Source organism: Coregonus clupeaformis, chromosome 14 (assembly GCF_020615455.1).
Source record: "Coregonus clupeaformis isolate EN_2021a chromosome 14, ASM2061545v1, whole genome shotgun sequence".
In the NCBI taxonomy this organism is placed as follows: Eukaryota; Metazoa; Chordata; class Actinopteri; order Salmoniformes; family Salmonidae; genus Coregonus; species Coregonus clupeaformis.
Window position 1 is genome coordinate 26,921,134 of NC_059205.1, and position 20,790 is coordinate 26,941,923.

The 20,790-nt window shown below is 45.5% G+C and overlaps 1 protein-coding gene across 2 annotated transcripts; it reads left to right on the top strand.

Moving 5' to 3' along the window:
* Positions 1-9,239: 9,239 nt before the first annotated feature.
* Positions 9,240-19,795, top strand: LOC121581082 (transcriptional adapter 1-like). 2 transcript variants are annotated; one of them, XM_041896455.2, is made up of 8 exons: positions 9,240-9,355; positions 12,206-12,297; positions 15,385-15,450; positions 15,550-15,647; positions 15,778-15,990; positions 16,231-16,382; positions 16,941-17,097; positions 17,313-19,794. In XM_041896455.2, exons 1-8 carry the CDS (start codon positions 9,282-9,284, stop codon positions 17,463-17,465), a joined length of 1,005 nt encoding a protein of 334 aa, XP_041752389.1. In that variant the 5' UTR covers positions 9,240-9,281; the 3' UTR covers positions 17,466-19,794. The 2 variants fall into 2 exon arrangements, with proteins under 2 accessions (XP_041752389.1, XP_041752390.1); XM_041896456.2 differs by lacking the exon at positions 12,206-12,297 and having other exon boundaries at positions 9,271-9,355; positions 17,313-19,795.
* The last annotated feature ends 995 nt before the right edge of the window (positions 19,796-20,790 follow it).

Genomic DNA, 20,790 nt, shown 5'->3' on the forward strand with positions numbered 1-20,790 from the left:
AAAAATATGTAACTGTCACGGTTTCGGCCGAGGCGGCTCCTCCTCCTTGTTCGGGCAGGTTTCGCCGGTCGTCGTCTCCGGAGTTCTAGCTGCCACCGCTCTATGTTTCGTGTTTGTTTGGTTTTGTCTGATTAGTCACACCTGTTTTGTGTTAGGTCTCATTTAGCACCCTATTTAGTTTCCTTGTTGTTAGGTTAGTGTTGTGTGTAATTGTTCATGTCGTGGTTGCGCTACCAGTGTCGGTACGCTATTTTCCGTAGCTTCCTCCTTGTTGTTAGGAGAGATTTACGCACCTGTGTGTGCGCTTGTTTACGCCTGTGTGCGTCTTTTTGCCTCCGGGCTGTTTGGATTATTTTTGTGCTGAGTAAAGTCTTATTGGACTTACCCTCTGCTGCCTGCGCCTGATTCTACACCACACCTATACACAGCACCTTGACAGAATTACACACCACATAATGGAATCAGCAGGAGCACCCGTCGACACCATGGAGGAGCGTCTCCTTGGACAAGAGCACCGGATCCACCGTATCGGGCACGCCCTGGAGGGCGTCATGGACACCCTTCGTCGATGGGAGACCAGCGGGGTTCCCACCGCCGCACCATCACCTTCACCACCGGACAGCCAGCCCGTCCATCGACCGGAACCCAGTGGGATTCGGCTCTCGCTCCCGAGGGCGTACGACGGCACCGCTGCCGGGTGTCAGGGGTTCCTTCTACAAGTGGAGCTCTACCTTGCCACCATACACCCGGCGCCCTCAGGATACGAGAGCGTTTCCGCCCTCATCTCCTGTCTCACCGGCAAGGCGTTGGAGTGGGCCAACGCCGAATGGAGGGGAATAGACGCCGCCACAGTCACCTACGCGGAGTTCTCCCGTCGCTTCCGTGCGGTCTTCGACCATCCACCAGAGGGGAGAGCGGCGGGGAACGTCTATTCCACCTCCGACAGGGGGATGAGGAGCGCTCAGGCGTTTGCGCTGGAGTTCCGGACTCTAGCGGCTGATGCGGGGTGGAATGAGAGGGCTCTCATAGACCACTTCAGATGCAGCCTTCGGGAGGACGTCCGCAGGGAGTTAGCCTGCAGGGACACAACACTCACCTTTGACCAGCTGGTGGACATGGCCATTCGCCTGGACAACCTGCTGGCGACCCGCGGACGTCCCAGGTGGGGGCCTCCCATTCCACCCTCCAGCGCCTCCGAGCAGTGTCCGATGGAGCTTGGAGGTGCTGGCGCTAGAGGGAGCAGTGGTAGGAGCCCGAGGGGGGCAGTCTCCTGCACCAAGTGTGGGCGCGGAGGGCACACCGCGGCTAGGTGCTGGGGAGGGTCCCCTGGTGAGGGAGAGAGCAGGTCATACAGTGGGGAGTCCACCCAGGTGAGTAGGCGCCCTACTTACCCAGAGCTTTCTGTCGTTCACTTTACCTTACCTGTTTGTTTCCCACAGGTTGCACCTCGGTCCCAGCATAAGGCGCTAGTCGATTCAGGCGCAGCTGGGAATTTTGTAGACCGGAGATTCTGTGTTAAGTTAGGGATTCCCCTCCTTCCAGTCGAAAAACCCTTTCCTGTACATGCCCTAGATAGTCGTCCGTTAGGATCTGGGTTGATTGGGGAGGTCACAGCGCCACTTAGGATGATGACGCAGGGGGGTCATTGGGAGACGATTCAACTCTATCTTATCGACTCTCCTGCGTATCCGGTGGTACTGGGGCTTCCCTGGTTGATGACCCATGATCCTACTATTTCGTGGCGAGAGAAAGCTCTTAAAGGGTGGTCTGCTCAGTGTGAGGGGTTATGTCTGGGTGTTTCCGTCGGGGCGACCTCGGTGGAGAGTCCGAACCAGATGCCAGCACTGCACATTCCTCCTGAGTATGAGGATTTGGCGCTCGTGTTCAGTAAGACCAGAGCGGCACAGTTGCCACCTCATAGACAGGGGGATTGTGCGATAAACCTCCAGACAGGAGCAGCGCTTCCGCGGAGCCATGTGTATCCTTTGTCACAGGAGGAGAAAAAGGCAATGGAGACTTACATTGCCGAGTCTCTGAGACAGGGATACATACGGGTCTCCACTTCTCCCGCGTCCTCGAGCTTCTTTTTCGTGAAGAAAAAGGATGGAGGTTTGCGTCCGTGTATTGATTACCGCGGTCTCAATCAGGTGACAGTGAAGTACAGCTATCCACTTCCTCTGATTGGGACCATGACGGAGTCCTTACACGGGGCAAGGTTCTTCACGAAATTGGATCTCAGGAGCGCATATAACTTGGTGCGCATTAGGGAGGGCGATGAGTGGAAGACAGCATTTAGTACTACCTCCGGCCATTACGAGTATCTCGTCATGCCATATGGGTTAATGAATGCTCCATCCGTCTTCCAATCGTTTGTAGACGAACTTTTCCGGGACATGCAGGCGCAGGGAGTAGTGGTGTACATAGATGATATTCTTGTGTACAGTGCTACTCGGGCCGAGCATGTAGCCCTGGTGCGCAGGGTATTGAGGAGACTGTTGGAGCATGACCTGTATGTCAAAGCTGAGAAATGTCTGTTCTTCCAGGAGTCAGTTTCCTTTTTTGGGTTACCAGTTGTCTGCGTCAGGGGTGAGAATGGAGGTGGACCGAGTGTCCGCCGTGCGTAATTGGCAAACCCCAACTACGGTTAAAGAGGTGCAGCGGTTCTTGGGTTTTGCGAATTACTACCGGAGGTATATCCGGGGGTTTTGGACAGGTGGCAGCTCCCATAACGTCTCTTCTGAAGGGGGGTCCGTGCGCTTGCAGTGGTCAGCTGAGGCGGACAGGGCTTTTGGGAGACTGAAGGACCTGTTTACCTCGGCTCCGGTGTTGGCGCACCCGGATCCCACTTTACCCTTCCAAGTTGAGGTGGACGCGTCTGAGGCCGGTATCGGGGCAGTTCTTTCTCAACGATCCGGCACACCACCTAAGCTCCGCCCCTGTGCTTTTTATTCTAAGAAGCTCAGTCCGGCGGAGCGGAATTATGACGTAGGGGACAGGGAGCTGTTAGCCGTAGTACAGGCCCTAAAGGTGTGGAGGCATTGGCTTGAGGGGGCTCAGCACCCTTTCCTCATTCTGACCGACCATCGTAACCTGGAATACATTCGGGCAGCTAGGAGACTGAATCCTCGCCAGGCTCGATGGACTATGTTTCTCGCCCGGTTTGTGTTCAAGATCACTTACATCCCTGGGTCCCAGAACGGGAAGGCAGATGCTCTGTCCCGTCGGTATGACACGGAGGAGAGGTGCGTGGAGTCCATTCCCATACTACCGGAGTCTTGTCTGGTGGCACCGGTGGTGTGGGAGGTCGATGCGGAGATCGAGCGGGCGTTACGCACCGAGCCTAGTCCTCCACAGTGTCCGGTGGGTCGGGTGTACGTCCCGCTCGAGGTCCGGGATCGGCTGATTTATTGGGCTCACACGTCCCCCTCCTCTGGACATCCGGGTATTGGCCGGACAGTGCACTGCCTTAGTACGAAGTACTGGTGGCCAACGTTAGCCAGGGATGTGAGGGTTTATGTCTCCTCCTGCTCAGTGTGTGCCCAGTGTAAGGCGCCCAGACACTTGCCCAGGGGTAAATTACAGCCCCTGCCCGTTCCACAACGACCCTGGTCTCACCTCTCGGTGGATTTTGTTACCGATCTTCCCTCCTCACAGGGGAATACCACCATCCTGGTCGTTGTGGATCGGTTCTCGAAGGCCTGTCGTCTCCTTCCCATGCCGGGTCTTCCCTACGGCCCTACAGACCGCTGAGGCTCTCTTTACTCACGTCTTCCGGCATTACGGGGTGCCCGAGGATATAGTGTCCGATCGAGGCCCCCAGTTTACCTCCAGAGTATGGAGAGCATTTATGGAACGTTTGGGGGTCTCGGTGAGCCTCACCTCGGGTTACCACCCGGAGAGTAATGGGCAGGTTGAACGAGTCAACCAGGATGTGGGTAGGTTTCTGAGGTCATATTGTCAGGGCCGGCCGGAGGAGTGGGCGAGATATGTGCCCTGGGCCGAGATGGCACAGAACTCTCTCCGCCACTCCTCCACCCAACTAACCCCTTTCCAGTGTGTATTAGGGTACCAGCCGGTTCTGGCACCATGGCATGAGAGCCAGATCGAGGCCCCCGCTGTGGATGAGTGGGTGCGGCGCTCGGAGGAGACGTGGGGACGCTGCACACGTCCATCTGCAGCGTGCCATACGTCGACAGAAGACGAGCGCCGACCTACACCGCAGTGAGGGGCCAGTGTACGCACCTGGAGATCGAGTCTGGCTCTCAACCAGGAACCTGCCCCTCCGCCTGCCCTGCCGGGAAGCTGGGTCGGCGGTTTGTGGGGCCTTTTAAAGTCCTGAGGAGATTGAACGAGGTGAGTTACAGGTTAGAACTACCTGTTGATTACAAGAATATTAACCCCTCGTTCCATGTGTCTCTCCTCAGGCCGGGTGGTAGCTGGTCCACTCCAGGACTTTGAGATTGAGGAGACTCCCTCCGCCCCCGTTGGACATCGAGGGGCTCCGGCGCATACTGGTTCGGACCATCCTGGATTCGAGACGCCGGATGGGGGTCTCCAATATCTCGTGGAGTGGGAGGGGTACGGTCCGGAGGAGCGGTGCTGGGTGCCAAGGAGGGACATTCTGGATCCGTCCCTGATGACCGAATTCCATCGTGGTCATCCTACGCGCCCTGCTCCGCGTCCCCCTGGTCGTCCCCGAGCCCCGGGTCGGCGCACGGCTGGGGCCGCGCGTCAAGGGGGGGGTACTGTCACGGTTTCGGCCGAGGCGGCTCCTCCTCCTTGTTCGGGCAGGTTTCGCCGGTCGTCGTCTCCGGAGTTCTAGCTGCCACCGCTCTATGTTTCGTGTTTGTTTGGTTTTGTCTGATTAGTCACACCTGTTTTGTGTTAGGTCTCATTTAGCACCCTATTTAGTTTCCTTGTTGTTAGGTTAGTGTTGTGTGTAATTGTTCATGTCGTGGTTGCGCTACCAGTGTCGGTACGCTATTTTCCGTAGCTTCCTTCTTGTTGTTAGGAGAGATTTACGCACCTGTGTGTGCGCTTGTTTACGCCTGTGTGCGTCTTTTTGCCTCCGGGCTGTTTGGATTATTTTTGTGCTGAGTAAAGTCTTGTTGGACTTACCCTCTGCTGCCTGCGCCTGATTCTACACCACACCTATACACAGCACCTTGACAGTAACTCTAGAGAAAAATTCCCTTATGACAGTGATGAAAACACACAAAGCATGTAGCATCCGTTGTCTGGAATTAATTTGCATTTAAATTAATATGTTCTCTGTACCCCTCAACACTCTTTAAGTAACCTGTTACACATCACACACACACACATTTATGTTATTATTAAGTGTCATAGTCTTCAATAGAAAAGTAAAGACAAGACAAAATTGTTTTTCTTGCCCTATTAATAATTGTTTTGCTTTGTTGGATTTGGACACTGTAGGCCAGTGCTCCAAATGTACATTTCATTTAGCTTTTTTATAGATCCTTTTCCTGCAGTCTATACAAGTATGGATCATCCACAAGGAAAGTATTGATTGCCAAAGTTTTACATCATTATAAGTGATTTTAATTTCCATGAAACAGCAAGCAACAGCCTTCGACAGAATGAGTGATCTTCTATGAGTGCAAGAATGGGTATTATCATGTCTCGTCTCTAGATTTTCATAAAGTTTGTGGTGAAATGATGGTCTCTCCCCAAGGCAACTTGTACATCTATACACTGGATTGAAAAACGGTATATCTGATAGGCATACATTGAATCACAAAGTGTCATATTTAACCCAATAACAACCAATCAATAGAGAATGAGGAAATTGTCCCAGACACTGGGAGAGTTTGTGCTGCAAGTCGACAACACAACAATAGTGATGGGAGAAAATATGTAATACAGTTACCTATCGGGGTATTATTTTTGACAATATATCGTATCGTATCGCATATATTGAATCACAAAATGTCACATTTAACGCAATAACAACCAATTCATAGAGAATGAGGAAATTGTCCCACATTAAAATAAAGTCTGTTTTGCTGATCCTAGATCTGTGCCTAATGACAACTTGCACCTGGGTCCAGACCTATATCAAAGATCTTTATAACCCAGGATAGACCACAGCCTGTCGTTTCCAATGGGAACAAATCATAGTGGGCAGAACAAGCAAGGAGGTGGGCAAAGCCAAGCACGAGCTAGCAAGGTCCTATCGGCACGTTCTAGCATGTATTTGCATATTTCTGTTAGGGAACGCCTACTCTGTGAAGTGCGCATGTGCAATAACTCAATTAGCCCTTGCACTCCTTCAAAACTTAGTCCACTCTGTTCATAACAGATTATAGTTTTGGGAACAGAAAACTGTATTGAGATCAAATGTTCGATGAGAAAATGTGCAGAATGTCGGCCAAAATCCTTATCACTCCATCTTCTCCCGCTGCCGGCCACTGGGCTTCCTCTCATCACCATAGTTGGTGGTGAGTGGAAATGCCAACCGGATGCTTCAGATTTATACATCTGGTGGAACATCTGGCTCATTGTTCTATCTGTGCCTATATGCTATGTTCATTGGGAGTCGTGTAAAGCTAAATCAGGAATGGGTAACTTTGATGGGGGTGCGGGCCCACAAAAAAACAGAACTCATCATGAGGGGCCTTAGTGGCTTGCAAGCAAAAAAATTTTTTGCAGTTTTACAGCTAATTTCCTGCAATGCTACACATTTTTTCCATAGGGTGGAGGCAAATGTTTGCAATTTTTAATATGATAACTGATGATCAATGGGCCCCAACCCGGTCAGTAAATCGACCATGCTTACTACAAGTTTAGATAGCTGGTCGCTAGACTATATAAAATAAAATCCAGTCAAATTGGGGGGCCAGTATGAAAATGTATGCACTCACTAACTCTAAGTCGCTGTGGATAAGAGCATCTGCTAAATGACTAAAATGTAAATGTAAATGTAAATTGTATTGTTCGCATACACATATTTAGCAGATGTTATTGCAGGTGTAGTGAAATGCTTGTGTTCCTAGCTCCAACAGTGCAGTAATATCTAACAATACACAAAAATACACATGAATCTAAAAGTAAAAGAATGGAATTAAGAAATATAGAAATATTAGGACGAGCAATGTCGGAGTCCAGAGTATAAATATATACTGAACAAAAATATAAACACAACATGTAAAGTGTTGATCCCATGTTTCATGAGCTGAAATAAAAGATCCCAGAAATGTTCAATATGCACAAAAAGCTTATTTCTCTCAAATGTTGTGCACAAATTTGTTTACGTCCCTGTTAGTGAGTATTTCTCCTTTTAAAAAAAAATGCATCCACCTGACAGGTGTGGCATATCAAGAAGTTGATTAAACAGCATGATCATTACACAGGTGCACCTTGTGCTGGGGACAATAAAAGGCCACTCTAAAATGTGCAGTTTTGTCACACAACACAATGCCACAGATGTCTCAAGTTTTGAAGGAGCCTGCAATTGGCATGCTGACTGCAGGAATGTCCACCAAAGCTGTTGCCAGAGAATTTAATGTTAATTTCTCTACAATAAGCCACCTCCAACGTCGTTTTAGAGAATTTGGCAGTACGTCTAACCGGCCTCATAACCACAGATCACGTGTAACCACGCCAACCCAGGACCTCCTCATCCGGCTTCTTCACCTGCAGAATTGTCTGAGACCAGCCCACCGGACAACTGATGAAACTGAGGAGTATTTCTGTCTGTAATAAAGCCCTTTTGTGGGGAAAAACTCATTCTGATTGGCTGGGCCTGGCTCCCCAGTGGGTGGGCCTGGCTCCCAAGTGGATGGGCCTATGCCCTCCCCACCCATGGCTGTGCCCCAGCCCAGTCATGTGAAATCCATAGATTAGGGCCTAATGAATTTATTTCAATTGACTGATTTTCTTATATGAACTGCAACTCATTAAAATTGTAGAAATTGTTGCGTTTATATTTTTGTTCTGTATATATACTGTATATGTCATGGGATGTATAGACATTATGGACAGTATGTGGATAGAATATGTAGTATATCTGTAGAATACGTAGGATAGAATAGTATATGTACAGCAATAGTTGAATAGGATGGTCTTGACTAGAATACAGTATTGTACATATGAAATGAGAAAAACAGTATGTACAGTGGATTCGGAAAGTATTCAGACCCCTTGACTTTTCCCAAATGTTGTTACCTTACAGCCTTATTCTAAAATTGATTAAATAGTTTTTTTCCCTCATCAATCTACACACAATACCCCATAATGACGAAGCAAAAACAGGTTGCTATACATTTTTGCTCATTTATCACCACATTTACATAAGTATTCAGACCCTTTACTCAGTACTTTGTTGAAGCACCTTTGGCAGCGATTAAAGCCTCAAGTCTTCTTGGGTATGACGCTACAAGCTTGCACACCTGTATTTGGGGAGTTTCTCCCATTCCTCTCTGCAGATCCTCTCAAGCTCTGTCAGGTTGGATGGGGAGCTTCGCTGCACAGCTATTTTCAGGTCTCTCCAGAGATGTTCGATCACGTTCAAGTCCGGGCTCTGGCTGGGCCACTCAAGGACATTCAGAGACTATGTAAATGTAATCCATTTTAGAATAAGGCTGTAACTTAACAAAATGTGGAAAAAGTCAAGGGGTCTGAATACTTTCCGAATGCACTGTAATTAATAATACACAGCACTATCTCTTGAGGCATGTGTGCTCTCTGCTGGCAAGAAATGGTAATTGCAAGTAAGTGTGTGTGTGTGTGTGTGTGTGTGTTTGTGTGTGTGTGTGTGTGTGTGTGTGTGTACGTTTTTAACTATACTTGTGGGGACCAAAAGTTTTTTGTTTTTTTACCAACTGGGGACATTTTTTTGGTCCCCACAAGGTCAAATGTTATTTCTAGGGGGTTTAGGGTTAAGGTTAGAATTAGTGCTAGGGTTATAATTAGGTTTAGGGTTAGGAGCTAGGGTAAGTTTTAGGGTTAGGAGCTAGGGTTAGATTTAGGGTTAGGATTAGATTTTAAGGTTAAGGTTAGGGTTAAGTCTAGGGTTAAGGTTAGGGTTAGGGGTAAGGGAAAATAGGATTTTGAATGGGATTGAATTGTGTGTCCCCACAAAGTTAGTTGTACAAGACTGTGTGTGTGTGTGTGTGTGTGTGTATGCGCGTGTTTGCTTATATTCCAAGTTCATAGGTGGCGCTGTTACACTTTTTGCTGATGCACACACTTCCGACTACAGAAGAAGAAGATGCAGTGCAGGCGCGGAATGATTACGTCACACCCTTGTAGACGTCGCTATGGCAGACCATGTTAATGAGCTAGAAATTGCCAAGAAACATTTAACTGAAGCAATTGGTGAAAATGTCAAACAGTAAGTACGCAACCGGTGGTTGATTTGATGTTGTCCTACACTAAGTTGTTTTACTTTCCTATTTAGCAAGTTGGTTTAAACGTCCACATAAATGGATAGCTAAACTAGCTCTCTGCTAACGGTTATGCAGTGTCTAGCTAGCTAAAGCCTGTAGCATCCTTCCCAGTCGGTATTATGGGTGCGTTCGTAAACTCACTCTGGCTATCTACTCCGATTTCAGAGCACTCTTGTCTGAGTGTGCTAGAGTGCAGAATAACGGATGAATTTACGAACCCGCAACACCCGTTGAATATGACCGGTGTTAGTAAATGTCGACAACAAAAGTAATTAATTGTTGCCAGCAGCACAGTTACCAGCGCTCTAGATAACATGAAAGCAGCCTAACCAGCTCTGCTAGGGCGAGTAAAATGGTCAGTGAGGTGTTCTCTTATTTGTGTCTGGAAGTAACTATCAAACTAGCCAGCTTTATTTAGCCAGTTAGCTTGGATGCTTGACTGCCGTTTTGAGGTCAGAACGCTCGGATCAACTCTACTCCTCGGCCAGAGCGTCCAGTGTGCCCTCTGAACGCTCCGAGAGCGAAACTCTGAATTTACTAACGGACAAACTGACAACGTTATGAATTTACGAACGACCAGAGGTCACTCTGGCACTCCAGAGTGAATTTACGAACACACCCATAGATAGAACGTCGCGGCCCCGCCCACCTGTGGGGAAAACGACATGTGGTTACCTAGGTTACCCTATTGGCTCTTTTTCAAAAGCAATTTTCTTGTTGTTTGCTTGTTTTAGCCAAGTACTGTACAAAACTACGTTTAAAAATGCTATATGTAACGACTTTCTGTCATTCTCATTGAAAGCAAGTCTAAAAGTCTGGTTTACACTCCGTCTATCAACGACATATCTGTAGACAATTGTCATAGTTACATCATGAACATTCTTTGTCGCCCAACATCAAACTTGTCTTGTCGTTATGAAAAAGTATTAACACCAAACGACAGCCCGGTGCTCCAAATAGCATACTTTCTCTATTTTAACACCAATAAAAAATCGACGCCAAAGTTGGCTCTTTTACACTGGAGGTCAATGGGAAATAATGTTTGTTTTCACCAATTTGTGGTCGATGGGAATTCCTTATTATTACGTGAATATCGACTCGGAGTATACAGTAAGTATATAAACAAACAAAAAAGGTTGGGTGTTCAGCAGGGTTTTTTTCGGCTGTTCCGAGTACACAATATTTTTTCTTGAGGCAAGCCGAAGTTCGGTAGTCGAAGTCTACGCCCCTTCGTCAGTGATTGGTCAACATTAGGGATTTTTCAATGAAATGTTCTTTATTCCACGACAGATGACTGTTTTCATGCACATTTCTTCACTTGAGAAATACTGCACCAAACATTTTAAGTAGAAAATTGTAAAATTGTGCGACTAAAGGCGTCCGCATGCTTCCCATCCGGAACAGTTCGTGCATATATTATGATGACATATTGTGGCGTTTTTGTTCGTCTGCTGTTGTTTACGCAATCCAAAAACGGTCCATTATAAATCGCAATCTGGGTCAGGTGGGTATAATTTGAAAGCTTGTTTTATTGCGAACATGACTAGCTAAATTATAAAATACGATCTTACAGTGTTAAGCTTTCACGAGGCAATTCAGAGAAGCAGATCTTAATTTTGGTGCGCATAGAATGGAGTCATAATTGCATTCTGAAACGTGGTCCACAGCTAATTTTCTTTACAAGACAACAAGCAGGCTCATTCTGTTCAGGACAACCCAGGGTATAATGCCATGTCATCTTGTAATTACATAAAACATAGTGATCATAAACGTTGACACTGTATATTACATGACTTTTATGATATAGAAATGTGAAGTGCACATTTGGACTCACAGGTGTCCTCGTAATTTACAGCATTTCCCTCACTCAGAAAACAAAAAATGTGCAGAAGTCTCAATTAGCAGGAGGGATGGGGGCAACTTCTTGTTGGGCTCGGGTCTCAAGTTCAGAACGGCTGTCAGTCAAAACCCATACAGAGCTATGAAGCGGAGACCCTGAGCTCTGATGTCATGTAAAGCATGTTACACTGCCACTGCGTTCCAATTTAGGAGCTTATCAGTGTCTAAATCGGTAATATGACGTATACAGGTACGAGTGTAAAGGGTAGGAAAAATAACAATTACTCCGATTTAAAACGGAATGATTCTGAACAGTCCCAAGACCCAACTTCAGCAGACAAGTTTCAAAATCTCGCTGAAGTTTCTAGCCACAAGCATAAACTAGCTAGCTGGGAAGGGCTCATCAGGACGACTGACAAAACTGGACTGACATAAGTGAGTCCGTTCATCTCCACTCAACTCTTGCTCCGCGACAAACGTCATCAATTTGGACACCAGGCCTCTCCCAAGTCGAAGTTCGGTCTACACCCCTTCGTAGGAGTGGTGACTATGGACGGGATTCTTCAATGAAGTCTTTGAGGTCATTCAATTTTTCACTTCAGAAATGCTGCACCAAACATCTTAGGTAGATGTAAAATTGCGCGACTAAGGCCTCTTCTGCAAAAACGTCAATTTATGACAATTTATTAATTAGTCTTATTTTAATTCTGACTATTTTGAGGAAGTGTATACTGGCTAGGTTGTTGCTATGGTGTCTCAAGAGGGACAAACCGTAATATCGCAATTTTTCAAGTGAAGGTCTTTTAAGAGAGTATGTGAGGCACAGACGTTCGCTTCGCCTAGCCAAGTTCTGCTAGGAGCAAACCTAGTATGCGGGCACTTTTACGTTAACGTTACTGAATGTTTAGCTAACGTTGCCATGAATGTTTATTTCCTCAATTGCATCTCTTTTATAGTTACTGGGCGAACTTGAAACTGTGGTTCAAACAGAAGATAAGCAAGGAAGAGTTTGACATCGAGGCTCGTCGCCTTTTGGCACAAGACAACGGTTAGTGGAGAAATTATTCAACGTTCTCTGTGACTGTTTCTGTGGGTTGGACTACAGGTCTTCACGGATCCACCTGTAACCGAATACCGAGACCAATGTTCCCTAAAAAAATTCTGGCACTGAGAAAATTTCAGGTCTGCTGAGCGCAAACTTGAACGTTTAGAAAATTCTGTGCACCCGGGCTGTGTTGCAGCCTGCCGCGACCGGGAGACCCATGAGGCGTCGCACAATTGGCCCAGCGTCGTCCGGGTTAGGGGCGGGTTTTGCCGGCTGGGATGTCCTTGTTCCATCACGCTCTAGCGACTCCTTGTGGTGGCCGGGCGCATGCATGCTGGCTTCGGTCGTGTTTCCTCTGACACATTGGTGCGGCTGGCTTCTGGGTTAAGCGAGCAGTGTGTCAAGAAGCAGTGCGGCTTGGCAGGGTCGTGTTTCGGAGCACGCATGGCTCTCAACCTTCGCCTCACCCGAGTCCGCACGGGAGTTGCAGCGATGGCATAAGACTCTAATTACCAATTAGATATCACAAAATTTGGGTAGAAAGTACAAAATAAATCAAAATGAAGAATATTCTGTGCAACTTCTAGCACGTGATTACTGTGAACACTGAGGCTGTAACCGCTGTAAGTTAGTTTTAACAGTGGTCAAGTAGGCTACTGTGGCTATTTGATCATAATGTAGGCCTCCTAGAGTGGCCTACCATAAAAAACAATGGAGAATGCATCCCATAACATTTTAACATGGAAATAGCTGTTCTGTTATTCAGCCTATGGTAGCAGCCAATGTGTGGTGTTCAATGTATGCCTACATTCCATGATACTTTTGAAAAAATACATACAGGGCTTGACATTAACCTGTTTATCCACTTGTTCTTCAGACAAGGATGTCAATTCAAATGTTATTGTGTTGTTTGATGCAACAAACCACTTTACATTATTCACATACCATTATTGGCTACTTGGCTTATTCAATCCTGTTTCAAAATACAACACTGCCCCTTTTAAGACAAAAAAATCTCTTTACTTGACTCGCTTTTCAAAAATGTCTGGAAATGCACATATTTTGTGCTCTTGTAGGAAGCAATCACTCCCCTGTTGCTGACTACAAATTATCTATGACTGGGCTAATAACTCACTAACTAGGATATGAATAAATGTGCACACGTGGCTACATGTACAGTGCATTCGGAAAGTATTCAAACCCTTTGACTTTTTCCACATTTTGTTACGTAACAGCCTTATTCTAAAATGGAATAAATAAAACATTTTCATCATCAAACTACACACAATACCCCATAATGACGAAGCGAAAAGAGGTTTTTAGAATTTTTTGCAAATGTATTCAAAATAAAAAAACAGATACCTTATTTACCACAGGTAAGACTCGAAATTGAGCTCCAGTGCATCCTATTTCCATTGATCATCCTTGAGATGTTTCTACAACTTGATTGGAGTTCACCTGTGGTAAATTACATTGATTGAACATGATTTGGAAAGGCACACACCTCTTTATATTAAGTCCCACAGTTGACAGTTCATGTCAGAGCAAAAACCAAGCCATGAGGTCGAAGGAATTGTCCGTAGAGCTCCGAGTCAGGATTGTGTCGAGGCACAGATCTGGGGAAGGATACCAAAATAGTTTTGCCGCATCGAAGGTCCCCAAGAACACAGTGGCCTCCATCATTCTTAAGTAGAAGAAGTTTGGAACCACCAAGACTGTACCTAGAGCTGGCCGACCCGGCCAAACTGAGCAATCGGGGGAGAAGAGCCTTTGTCAGGGAGGTGACCAAGAACCTGATGGTCACTCTGACAGAGCTCCAGAGTTCCTCTGTGGAGATGGGATAACCTTCCAGAAGGACAACCATCTCTGCAGATCTCCACCAATCAGGCCTTTATGGTAGAGTGGCCAGACGGAAGCCACTCCTCAGTAAAAGGCACATGACAGCCTGCTTGGAGTTTGCCAAAAGGCACCTAAAGGACTCTCAGACCATGAGAAACAAGATTTCCTGGTCTGATGAAACCAAGATTGAACTCTTTGGCCTGGCACCATCGCTACGGTGAAGCATGGAGGTGACAGCATCATACTGTGGGGATGTTTTTCAGCAGCAGGGACTGGGAGACTAGTCACGATTGAGGGAAAGATGAACGGAGCAAAGTACAAAGATATCCTTGATGAAAACCTGCTCCAGAGCGCTCAGGACCTCAGACTGGGGCGAAGGTTCACCTTCCAACAGGACTACGACCCTAAGCACACAGCCAAGACAACGCAGGAGTTGCTTCGGGACAAGTCTCTGAATGTCCTTGAGTGGCCCAGCCAGAGCCCAGACTTGAACCCGATCAAACATCTCTGGAGAGACCTGAAAATAGCTGTGCAGCGACGCTCCCCATCCAACCTGACAGAGCTTGAGAGGATCTGCAGAGAAGAATAGGAGAAACTCCCCAAATACAGGTGTGCCAAGCTTGTAGGGTCATACTGAAGAAGTCTTGAGGCTGTAATCGCTGCCAAAGGTGCTTCAACAAAGTAGTAAAGGGTCTGAATACTTATGTAAATGTCATATTTCAGTTTTTAATTGAATACTTTTGCAAAAATGTCTAAAAACCTGTTTTTGCATTGTCATTATGGGGTATTGTGTGTAGATTGAGGGGAAAAAACAATTTAATCCATTTTAGAATATGGCTGTAATGTAACAATGTGGAAAAAGTCAAGGGGTCTGAATACTTTCCGAATGCACTATAGCTCTCGCTTTGCTCTCAAAACAAGCGCATCTACTATTCACGACCGCTCATGCTGGTCCATGCTGGCGACATGCATCTTTCCATTCATCCCCCCCATCAACAATAAAAGAAAATGTGTGACTGGCTTCAATATACTTTCGTTACTCACCAAAGTAAAGATGTTACTAGAGTTCTGCTTAAGTTGCCTTTTCTCCAAAATACGAAATGAGAGCACTTTGTTTACTGCCACTAGCCATACACATGCGTCCGATTTGCACTACGAGCTGCACACCTGGCGCATGGACCAGAGCTAGTCTGTTCAGTGCAAAAAAAGAATGAATTTCAATCAAACTCTCCCTATTTTTACCCCTCTTAGTTCATGTCCACAATGACTTTCTCCTGGCCATTCTCACACGCTGTCAGATCATCGTCTCCACACCAGGTAGGTTTTCCATCGAATATATCAATATCTTCATTGATACCGTTTTCACACATCTGTATGTTGACCACAAACCTGACTGCAACCCATTCCCTTTTCCAGAGGGTGCTGGATCTTTGCAGTGGGCAGGTGGCTCAGCCTCCAAGCCTGGCAAGCCTGCCAAAGGAAAAAATAAGCTCTCCTCCAAACATAAATTTGATGTGAGTTGTTGTCCTTCAATAATGCGTAATGGGAGGTGGCAAAAATACATGATTTATAAACTTCAGACCTTTCCTGTTGTTGAAGTATAATGCTGTGCGTGCGTGCGTGCGTGACCCGTTGCGTCTCCAGCATCGTTTCCAGCCCCAGAACCCTCTGAGTGCGGTCCAGGCCTTCAGCCTGCGGGAGTTGGGGAGTGAGGAGGAGGAGCTGAGACTCAGTGCCCACACCCTGTTGCTGCCCACCCGGGGCCAGCTGGAGGCCCGCATGATGGTCACCGCTTTTGAGCTGGGCTTGGACAACGTCACGGAGGACACCGTCAGCACCATGGTCCACGCAGTGGAGGTATGTGTCGAGTGTGTGTTTTTATGGGATACTAGTACAAGATATGAGAAGGGTTGTAGATTTCATGTTTTCAGTCTAGCACAGATTACTTTGTTATGCTTTGAGACAGGCTTTGTACCCCTTCTAACAGCCAGTTTTATTAGTCCACTCAGGATCCACTAGGTTAGTGCCCCCCCCACACACACACACACACACACACACACACACTTCACTCACCTGTCGTTCCCTCCACTACCACAGAACCACCTGAAGGACATGCTGACTGCTGTGGTGTCCAGGAGGAAGGCCTACCGGCTGCGTGACGGACACTTCCCCTACGCCTTTGGCAGTGACGTCACCCCACAGCCCTACTTGAAGAACAGCCTGGCTGCCTACCACATCGTCACAGAGTGGTAATGAGGTCAACGATCTGTCTGCAGCGCTCAGCTGCTCATCTGCCTTAAATCAACTAGAAAAATGTTAAATGAAGTATCAACTACTTGTATCAATGAATTGCAAAGAAACCAAAACGTAATTACTATGCAATTATTAGGGTATTACCATTTCAATTAGCCATTATCTGGTAAGCAGCGGACTGTAGAATAAAGTGTAACCGTTCTGTTCAAATTTAACTTCAAGGGTCAACTTAAAGAGTAATTTATAGACTTCAGTATTAGCTTAAATGGTTGTTGCTCTCTGTCAGATAGTTCTAACAGTAGACTATACTTTAGGTACATGAAGCACCAGTAGTAGGAGACCGTACAGCACACTGCAAAAAAGATCACTTGGAGACTGGATAGAGGTCCATCTAAAATATATATATTTATTTTATTTATTTACAAAGGCAGAGTCCTTTGCAGTGTTAGGGCCAGGCAGAATTTCCCCTTACTAATAAATTACTTTTAGGCTCTTGTCATGCTCTTGTATGTATGTCTGTTGTGACCCTCTCTCTCTCCTCATCCGTACTCCAGCCCACCTCACAGTGCGTCTCTTCTGGCCGGCCCGCCCCCTCAGGTATTACCAGACGATGCTGAGCAGCAGGCTGCTCTCCTATTGGCCTGTTCCGGTGACCGTCTCCTTGCGCCCCTCCCTCCTATCAGTATGTTTGATCTCCTGGAAGCGTTACAGGTGAGAGAATCACAGCCTCAATCTGCCTTACCATCAAATGATATACCTATAACAAAAGACATTCTGACATTTTAATTGATTTGCTTTTTCAGCCACATTCAACAAACATTTTTCTCTAATCAAAAGTAAAGCTGAACAGAAGATATTTATGTAATTCTATGTGAAAGAGAAATTAACTCAAACAACTATATTGTTCATGTTTTTCCTTGACGTAGATCCACCGGGGTGTGATGCCCTCTCACACCATGTACGCCCTGAACATGGAACGTATCCTGTCCCGGCTGTGGCACCCCAGTCACGAGGAGCTGGAGCAGGACCATGTGCACCGCCAACGCCTCGCAGGGAAGGATGGCCTGCTCGTCAGCTGAGACGCACACAGACGGTCAGGTGGACAGACAGGCAGATTGTGGTGGGATAGGGCAGTGACAATGGAGACAAATGGAGAGTTTAACACACCCACAGTGTTGAGGCATCTATGTGGTCCCTAAACCCTGCCTTGAAGCTGAGAGCGAGGATGATGTCGAAGACTGGATTTACACTCCACTAGGGATACTCCGTAGAGGCTCTGCAACCGCTTAACCACGCACCACAACTTTACACTAGTGTCAATAGCGTTTTAGAACGCTTGGTGGAGTGTAAACCCAGCCTAAGATGCACACAGTATATCTGTGTTGAAGGCTCACAGAGCTGTGCTATAATGAAAAGGAAGGAATGAAGGCCCAGTGTGGTGTGGTCACAGACATAGCTTGTTATGGCATTAACATGTCTACACGCGCACACACAGCGATATCTCTCCCATAACCTCTCTGACCCTCCTTTAAATGCACCGTTAATAATGTTAATACGTTTAAGGAGGATGGGTGCATTTCTGACCTTTTGGTGAGTTTATTTTGTCAGTTCATTTGTCTCTTGATAGTGTTACTTTTGTTGTATTTCCCACGCGTCTGTGTACACATGTTGCGGCCCTATTATTGCGACATTGACATGCTCTGGAAGAATTATGCCTGGGTAGTACACTTGGGTCCTTGTTCACTGTACTTTGTCAGAGCAATGCATGCATCACAGTATGTATGCAAATATGTATATATGATTTTGTCTTTGTTTTTACCCAACAATCTTGTTTAATATCAATGAAAGTCTAAAATGGCAAAATGAAATAAACAAATATTACACTTCTGTTAAAACAAGTTTTATGAATTCATTTTTTCTACATTTTTATACCAATACTGGGGTGTAATTTGACTAATGGTTTATGTTAAGATTTGTGAAATATTTTCAGTGTTAGTGTTTTGGTATATTGCAGTCATCTTAGAATTCTGGGACTTTATGTTGTCAATCTGTTTATGTAAATGATTTAAATCTCGGTTGGTTCACTCCACATTAACATTCCAAAATACTTAAATAAACTCTCACAGCTGTAATACGCTGACTGTGCAAGTGGCAGGACTTCTGGTTTCTAATTTTCCCAAATAAAATATCCAGTTTTCACTACGTTCAGATCACATAATAGAGCAACAATATGTGATTATACAGATATACTAATCACGATATTTCACATTGTTCGTCTGCATAAATTAAATCTAACATTAATTTACATGAGACAAAGTCCACTTGATCAATAGTTATTGCTCTAGTATCATATGGTGCCAATTACATCAATAGTGCCACCAACTGGTCTGGTGCAGCCATCTAAGGTTGCAGTGACTTTATATTCACACAGCTTCTAAGGACATATACATTAGGTTTACATACCAAATTTCATGGCCCCATGTCCATCGGTTCAGTTCTTATAGCCCTGGTGTGATACGGTGCCATCTAGTTGTGTAGCGTGGCAGACTTTGAATGCAGCAACTAATCATTGTCAAATTCATTAGAGGCTAATTAATTGAGTCTATATACCAAATCTGGAGTCAATCTGACTTAAAGTTCATGAGAAAATGTTTTAAGTAGTATTAACAAATGTGCTAACATGCATCTATAGGTTCATCTTAAGGACGTCAATGATAGCGATGACAAGTTTCAAGTTGATAGGCCACTTTGGTGTGTCTTTAGGGGTTTAAATGGACACGTAAAATCAGATGTTTGATTTGTCAATAACTCTGCCATCTTTTGACCAATCCCTTTGCTTTTCTCAAACTAAGTTAAGACATAGCATGGGCCTATATTCCACATTTGGTATCATGGTTCATGAGAAGATTATTATGAGTATTTTTTTAAACATTTTAGCATATTAGCATATGTGCTAATATGCATCTACTGGTAGAGTGTGGCCATCTTTGAATTCATTCATGTTATTTTCTCAAACTGTTTAGGGACTATTTTGATGAGTCAAAATATCAAATTTGGAGTGAATCAGACTTTTAGTCCATGTGAAGATTTTTTTTGATTATTTTAAGTATTAGCGTTACATAGTCAAAAAAGTGAATTGTTAATAGTTTCCTAACTTTTTAAGATATCAAAGCCAAACTTAACATGGTTCATCATGGTAATGTATTTGATGACCCTACAAAGTTGATAGGCCATTGTGGAGTGGATTTACAAAGGATTTAAATGGACACGTAAAATCTGATTTCCTGATTTATCAATAACTCAGCCATCGCTTCAACAATCCCTTAACTTTTCTCAAACTAAATTAAGAGATGGTGTAATTTGGATTTAGAGTGGGGGAAAAAAGTATTTAGTCAGCCACCAATTGTGCAAGTTCTCCCACTTAAAAAGATGAGAGAGGCCTGTAATTTTCATCATAGGTACACGTCAACTATGACAGACAAATTGAGGAAAAAAAATCCAGAAAATCATATTGTAGGATTTTTTATGAATTTATTTGCAAATTATGGTGGAAAATAAGTATTTGGTCACCTACAAACAAGCAAGATTTCTGGCTCTCACAGACCTGTAACTTCTTCTTTAAGAGGCTCCTCTGTCCTCCACTCGTTACCTGTATTAATGGCACCTGTTTGAACTTGTTATCAGTATAAAAGACACCTGTCCACAACCTCAAACAGTCACACTCCAAACTCCACTATGGCCAAGACCAAAGAGCTGTCAAAGGACACCAGAAACAAAATTGTAGACCTGCACCAGGCTGGGAAGACTGAATCTGCAATAGGTAAGCAGCTTGGTTTGAAGAAATCAACTGTGGGAGCAATTATTAGGAAATGGAAGACATACAAGACCACTGATAATCTCCCTCGATCTGGGGCTCCACGCAAGATCTCACCCCGTGGGGTCAAAATGATCACAAGAACGGTGAGCAAAAAATCCCAGAACCACACGGGGGGACCTAGTGAATGACCTGCAGAGAGCTGGGACCAAAGTAACAAAGCCTACCATCAGTAACACACTACGCCGCCAGGGGACTCAAATCCTGCAGTGCCAGACGTGTCCCCCCTGCTTAAGCCAGTACATGTCCAGGCCCGTCTGAAGTTTGCTAGAGTGCATTTGGATGATCCAGAAGAGGATTGGGAGAATGTCATATGGTCAGATGAAACCAAAATAGAACTTTTTGGTAAAAACTCAACTCGTCGTGTTTGGAGGACAAAGAATGCTGAGTTGCATCCAAAGAACACCATACCTACTGTGAAGCATGGGGGGTGGAAACATCATGCTTTGGGGCTGTTTTTCTGCAAAGGGACCAGGACGACTGATCCGTGTAAAGGAAAGAATGAATGGGGCCATGTATCGTGAGATTTT

Coding starts and splice junctions, on each gene's coding strand:
- LOC121581082 (XM_041896455.2), top strand. CDS start 9,282: ATGGCAGACCATGTTAATGAGCTAGAAATTGCCAAGAAACATTTAACT. Junction 12,298..15,384: donor CCTTTTGGCACAAGACAACG/GTTAGTGGAGAA, acceptor TACCCCTCTTAG/TTCATGTCCACAATGACTTT. Junction 15,991..16,230: donor CCATGGTCCACGCAGTGGAG/GTATGTGTCGAG, acceptor CCACTACCACAG/AACCACCTGAAGGACATGCT.